Source organism: Oculina patagonica, chromosome 5, assembly GCF_052425735.1.
Source record: "Oculina patagonica isolate OP01 chromosome 5, crgOcupat, whole genome shotgun sequence".
In the NCBI taxonomy this organism is placed as follows: Eukaryota; Metazoa; Cnidaria; class Anthozoa; order Scleractinia; family Oculinidae; genus Oculina; species Oculina patagonica.
This window is the reverse complement of record NC_135762.1, coordinates 4,471,230-4,477,229: the sequence shown is the minus strand read 5'-3', so window position 1 is coordinate 4,477,229 and position 6,000 is coordinate 4,471,230. Positions and strand designations below refer to the sequence as shown.

The window sequence follows — 6,000 nt, the reverse complement described above, 5'->3', positions numbered from 1 at the left end:
ACGCTCAGATGGTACAAAATCCACCACGCTGGATGGGAAAAAAAGGCGACATCCTCAAGAACAAAGCGATTTCAACCAGTCAAGCTTGACTTTTCTTTGTTTTGGATGAACCAGTGACTGTGTTTAGCTTGTCAGCCAGATTTGTGGATTTTGTACTATGCCACCATTTATTGCACTTGCTTTTACACACATCAAGGTTGGTGGAGAGAGTTTGCCTTCAGTCATCTGGAATTTTATTTTATTAAAATTCAAAGAATATACACTAAAAGTAAGTCATTGCGAGGATCAAAATCCTTACTCCATTAAGCTTTTTACTTATTGTAGGTTTTGTACAAAAATAACCAAAAAATATAGCCAAACAATCTCTAGTTAGGTATTAACCAAAATAACATTTCACTATTTTAAGCAAATCACCAAAATAAAGTTTGGCAAATACGTAAAATAAAATGTATTCCAAGACTAAACTATGTTAGCCAATAAAAGCACATCAAATACTGCTTTACTGTCTTACTACTGTAACGGTCATTTATCATAGCATGTTTCCTGGTTTATTCTACTCCTTTGAATTATACAAAACATTTATGATTTCAAGTCATTTTACAACACGCAAAATTATCTTCCAACAGAGTCAACGTAACATCTCAAACCAACATCTAAGCAAGGCAAGGTAATGCCAAGGAAAATAGCATTTTGTCGTAAAGGAGAACGGGCTTTAGTTTTAGAGTTAGTTTACGAACTCACAATTTGACTTTTGTTCTAGTAGACAGGAGTCAACTTTAAAGTATTTTGCAAACACAAAATCTTGATTTCACGCTTGAAAACCTTTTTTGCGTGTTTGTTATGAAGCCAAATTGTAATGTTTTTGTTTTTTAGAAAGCGTTACTTGGTTTGAAATTCTAGTGTCGTAAAATGGCTTCAAATCATCACGAGGCCACTTTTTATCCAAAACATTTTTTTTAAAACCATATCCTACTCTATTAGATTATTACTGTAAACATTTTAATTAGGTTTTCTAGCTACAGGCCAAAAGTGTAGTTTTAAATGCAATTCTCATGGACGTGACAATAACGGTAAGATGTGATCTGATGGTCGGTATGCTAAAGCGATGTTATCTATGTTTTGTCCTCTTCGTTCACACGAAGAGAAGGGCGAAAGAAACTACATTCCAGGCGAAATATTCGAGTGTAACCTGTTGTCTAAACAACATAGATCCGCAACGCGTGCACAGTGCACAGTCCATATCAAGTAATTATCTCAACTTGTGATTCTTCTCACCTTTTGATGCATTATTCTTACGAAAACAATGAGAAACTATTTATTCTCTTTTCATTTTATATCTTCACCGATCTGTTTTATTTTGTTGTCATAATTAATTATTGTGTGATAAAAACAGCAATGTTTCAACATTACACATTGCCGTGACATTACAAAATTCTTAACTGCACGTTCTTTCTATTCTTTGCAAAATTCTTTGCACTGTAATCTTTTAACTAGTTTTTTTTATACATAAATTCTAATTATCTTTTTTGCAAATTTTTCTTTCTTGTTTACTAAGCAACACACACATAAAAACGTTTAATGTATTCTTGGGCTTCACGTTGGAGGGCCTCTGTCCACAGGGCGTTTTAAGGACCTCTGTTTAAATTTGAGTTCTTCTACGATGTGCTTTGAGGAGCCTTTTCGTCGAAGGTGAACCGACTGTTGATATAGAGTGACACATCAGTGAACCATACACAGAGTGTTGTCTTAATGTTGCTCATAAAATAATCTTAAAAAGGCTAAAAAGGGATAAAAATCATTAAAGTTCTTAAAAAATAAAACGTTGTCGACTCGAAGGTCATCATCAGTGTTAAATGAACATCCACATTCAACTTAGCCTGAATTTCAGACATCCCTCTGTGCTCGCCTGCTTGCCAGAAGGGACGTCTGAACACATTTGGGCCTAATGCCGTCCGGTGACGTCACTACCCGAAAACCGGGTAGTGGTTTTGATTGGTTGATTTAAAAATTATTTGCATAATTATGTGAAATTATGACTGAATTTTACCGCGCGAGGATTGTAATTTGAAAACGTTTGGAGTTCGATAGAGTTCACCTTCCCGAAATGAATTTATTAGTCATTTACCTTGAGTTTATTACTTTATTAGTTTACCTACGGACGAAGAATAGCAATGGAAATCGGTAGGTTTTAAGTTGGCGGCATTCGTCGCTTCGATATGCAGTGTTTTGCCAAATTTATATGTAATCTTGTTTTGTCAACAAAGCCGCCCGACGTCCTGCAGCCTCGATGAGCCAGTGATTTCTGAATTCAGTGCCAACGGTCAAGTAGGATATTTTTGTATTGAATGTCGTTTCTTGATGCCTCTGTAACCGTCTAAATTGATTCATTTAAGTACTCACGAGTGTGTTGTATTTGTCCGTTGCGTAACATATATTATATTTTGATCGCTAGATAAAGCAAATCAGTTCAGATTAAATCGGTTCCGTAAAAAAAAAAAATGGCCTGCAGTCAATTAAAATCTCATTCATTTGTCTCACGTTTTCAATAGTTTACTATTAAAACAATTTTATACCCTGTAATCCTTTATTGAAGCGATTTTTCTTTCACAATTTCATGGCCTCGACAGAAACTTTTCCGCATGAATTAAAACCAAAGTGTAGTGACGTCACCGGACGGCATTAGGCCCAAATGTGTTCAGACGTCCCTTCTGGCAAGCAGGCGAGCACAGAGGAATGTCTGAAATTCAGGCTACATTCAACTTGGTTTTGTGTTTTTATGAAATTCTCGAGGGGAACAGTTTGGCAATAAAACAGTAAAAAAAAAAAACAGTAAAACAGTTTGACGATAACACAAAGTATTTTACATGGAATTTGTATGCGATACACAAAAAAATGTTTCTGATTTTTGTCAGAAACATTTTGTATCCGCAACAAATGTTTTCCGGTTTGTACGGCATGGACACAAAACATTTGTTTTCTGCTCGTTTTCCCACCCAAGAAACATCATGAGCAAAGATTGTATCCGCAACAATGTTATGTGTCCTTGTTTGCTAGCACCTTAAAGACCAACAACTGGCAAAAACTCACGTATCTAGCCAAACTACTTAAAAAAAATCACCGTGGTATATTTTTAGCTTGAAACAGAACAAGCACTCTATCCGAGTTACGTTTAATAACGAACATTGCACGTGACGTATAAACGATTTTGGCTTTTAGCATGTATGTTATAATAGGATTATACTACAGACCTGTCTTCCGAGGTGTAAAGGTGAATCTTCTTCATGTGTGTCCTGTTGAATGACCAAACAAGCCTATTAGTATACTTCCGTTGACAGATAATTCACGGTTCATAAATATTCCGTGTAGCCTAAAACAAATTAAGCCGATTTTTGAAGGGGCGGCCGGCCAAGTTTATTTTTTTCCCTAGTGGCCGTTTGGCCACCGACTGCTCAAGTTTGCCCCTCAATTTTAGTTGCTAGGCTGGCGACTTCGGTTCCAATTTAGTCGCCAGCCCCAAACTTTAAGTCGCCATGGCGACTAGAATGGTCTTAACTTAAAGGGTTAGGCGTCTTTTTTCCAGGAGATTTATTCTTTTCAATTCCAGAAAGGAGCGCATCCTCAAGCTAACTTAACCAAACTGAGGAACAGCATAAAATTCATTAAGCCTAGACTTTTCTGTACTTAATACAAAACAGAATCGTTTAAGTAACTTGGAAAGGGGGTAACTGTTTCAGCCAAAAACTGAAGGACATGAAATCCACGAAGTAAGTTTCTAATCCATATATAATAGTGGAATGATATGCAGAGATTCTCCAAGGCATATGAATTAAGAAAGTAGATTGCAACGAATAAAAAGTAATAATCACCCTTGGACCAACAACGGAGTATCTCGCCATCGCTTCTCTCTGAGAAGGATCAGACCAGATGCCTTCTCTCTGAGAAGGATCAGACCAGATGCCTTCAGGATGCTACAAGAGAAAGGGTTCCAGTTAGCGAGATTTATTTCACGTCTTTTGAAGAAGCAACATAAAGTGTTAAGGTTTTGCGTTACGTCGGGTACATTGCTGAACCAATCACAATCAAGCCCCGGTTCTTACCATTAACCAATCAAAAAGCGGTAAGCATCACGCTACGACTGAGCTGTCGAAACAAACCAATCACCAATCACTTTCAGAGCACAAAATGACAGTTTCCTAGGAAACGATGCAAACCGCCGACAACAGTAAATGATTTCCTAGTTCTTTTATTCAGCCTCTTTTGTTGTGTTTTGTTTTGTTTTGTTTTTTTTTTGTTTAATTTTTTCTTTATTTTCTCTAAGACTAGACAAAACAAAACAGAAAGGGATGCAAGGCTTCATTTTATTCTTACAAGGTTTTTTGTTTCACGCTCAATAGTTCAAGAAAAAAAAACTAGGAACAATTTTAGGCTACCATATAAAAACCACGTTGTATACCTTCATATTAAGTATTGATGCCAACCAACGATTCATATCAGCCTTGTCCTTTACACACATATACCTATTTTGACAAGCAAAAAAGTTTGAACTTGAGAGAAATCAAACTACTTAATATAAAATAACAAATTAAGAAGCTGCAATACCAAAACTGGTGGGTGGTGAACAAAGTCTACAGTCCAAGGGTCCTTTTCTCGAAGGTCCCGAAAACTTTTCGCACCCAGAACGCCATAGCAAAATCTCAAACCTTAATATCACAGAGCTAACTTTTATCCACATATTTCTAATATCAACACAAGTTTCCTTTATACAAAGTTTCAGGCTTATACACTTCTCTGTTTTTAGATACATGTAACTAAAAATCGCTTTACGGGCCCGAAAAGTTTCCGGCGCTTCCGAGAAACGGGTCCCGGATTCGTAAGTAGATAAAAATCTTTAGATTTATTGCAATCAAAACTAAAATAAATTGACAAAAGGGCAGTACAGAATTTATAATTACATTTCCCACCTTTTTTGCCAATTAACCTGATTTCTCTGGCAGTCCTGAGGTCGGTCATTATATTGCCCTCCTTTCCCAAAAAGAGTATACATATTCTATATCTAGCCCCTATGGTTATTCCATCCAGCCAGTACTATTACTTAATTTAATTTTCCTCTCTGTATTAATATTCTTGTAGCGCAAGAGTACATTAATTTTGTTGTTGCAACGTCGCTAAGAATTGTTCACAATCGTTTGCCACTAACCTGATGATATCCTCTTGGCCTGTTTTCACGACTACGGTAAATCCGCAACTGCCGAGAGCAACATTACTACAAGTTACTAAATTGTAAACCTTTCATTTCCGAGACTGATTTAAAATCTAAATTCTCCTCATAACATCAATACATTGTCAAGTGGAATGGTGACGAGAATTAAGTAATTCATCAACTAGAGGATATTGTCTTGCCGCACCACCCAACTCATATTAAAGGAGAAGTTCACTCCAGAATGGCCATTTATTTTCGTTACGCCAATAAAAAGTTTACACAGATATTTTATTCACCAAAATTTCAGCCTCCAACGTGCGCTTTAACCATACAAAATATTTCCCAAAACTCGACAACTGAACGCCGCCTAGACTTGCCACAAGTCGACCTCACGAGTTTTCACAGTGAATAAGCGAGCGAAGCGAGCCTTTTAGGTCGCGAAGCGGCCGTGCGAGCGACGAAGTCGCGAGATCGCGTGACGAAGTCGCGAGAGGTCGACTTGTCTCGCTTGATGGGTTTTCGTTTGCGTTTCGCGCCAAAAATGGGGAGTATCAATTTTCAAGGGATGGAGTTTAGTTGTTGCGTGACTTTAATACTCCGACTCAACTTTATACTAACGACTCAACTCCGACGAAAACAATGGAGCGTGTGTGCGTTTCTCGAACTTCAGAACAAATGGAAGTCACCGTTTACATCAGGACAAAAGAAATTTAAAGTTGTGGATTAAGCAATGTTAACATTTCTATGACACTTTAAAGTCGCACACTTGGTTGAATTGTAAAAGCTAGTAACGCTTGCTG

The 6,000-nt window shown here is 37.1% G+C and overlaps 1 protein-coding gene across 1 annotated transcript in view; it reads right to left on the bottom strand.

Annotated features, from left to right (window-relative positions):
* Positions 1-221: 221 nt before the first annotated feature.
* Positions 222-6,000, bottom strand: part of LOC144653818 (arf-GAP with Rho-GAP domain, ANK repeat and PH domain-containing protein 1-like) — a 45,727-nt gene continuing 39,948 nt past the window's right edge. The window contains exons 40-44 of the mRNA XM_078513916.1: positions 5,198-5,245; positions 4,454-4,517; positions 3,867-3,968; positions 3,249-3,290; positions 222-1,698 (exon numbers count right to left, since the gene is read on the bottom strand). Of these exons, the coding sequence (XP_078370042.1) occupies positions 1,594-1,698; positions 3,249-3,290; positions 3,867-3,968; positions 4,454-4,517; positions 5,198-5,245 (361 nt within the window). The 3' untranslated portion in view covers positions 222-1,593. The remainder of the gene's footprint in view (positions 1,699-3,248; positions 3,291-3,866; positions 3,969-4,453; positions 4,518-5,197; positions 5,246-6,000) is intronic.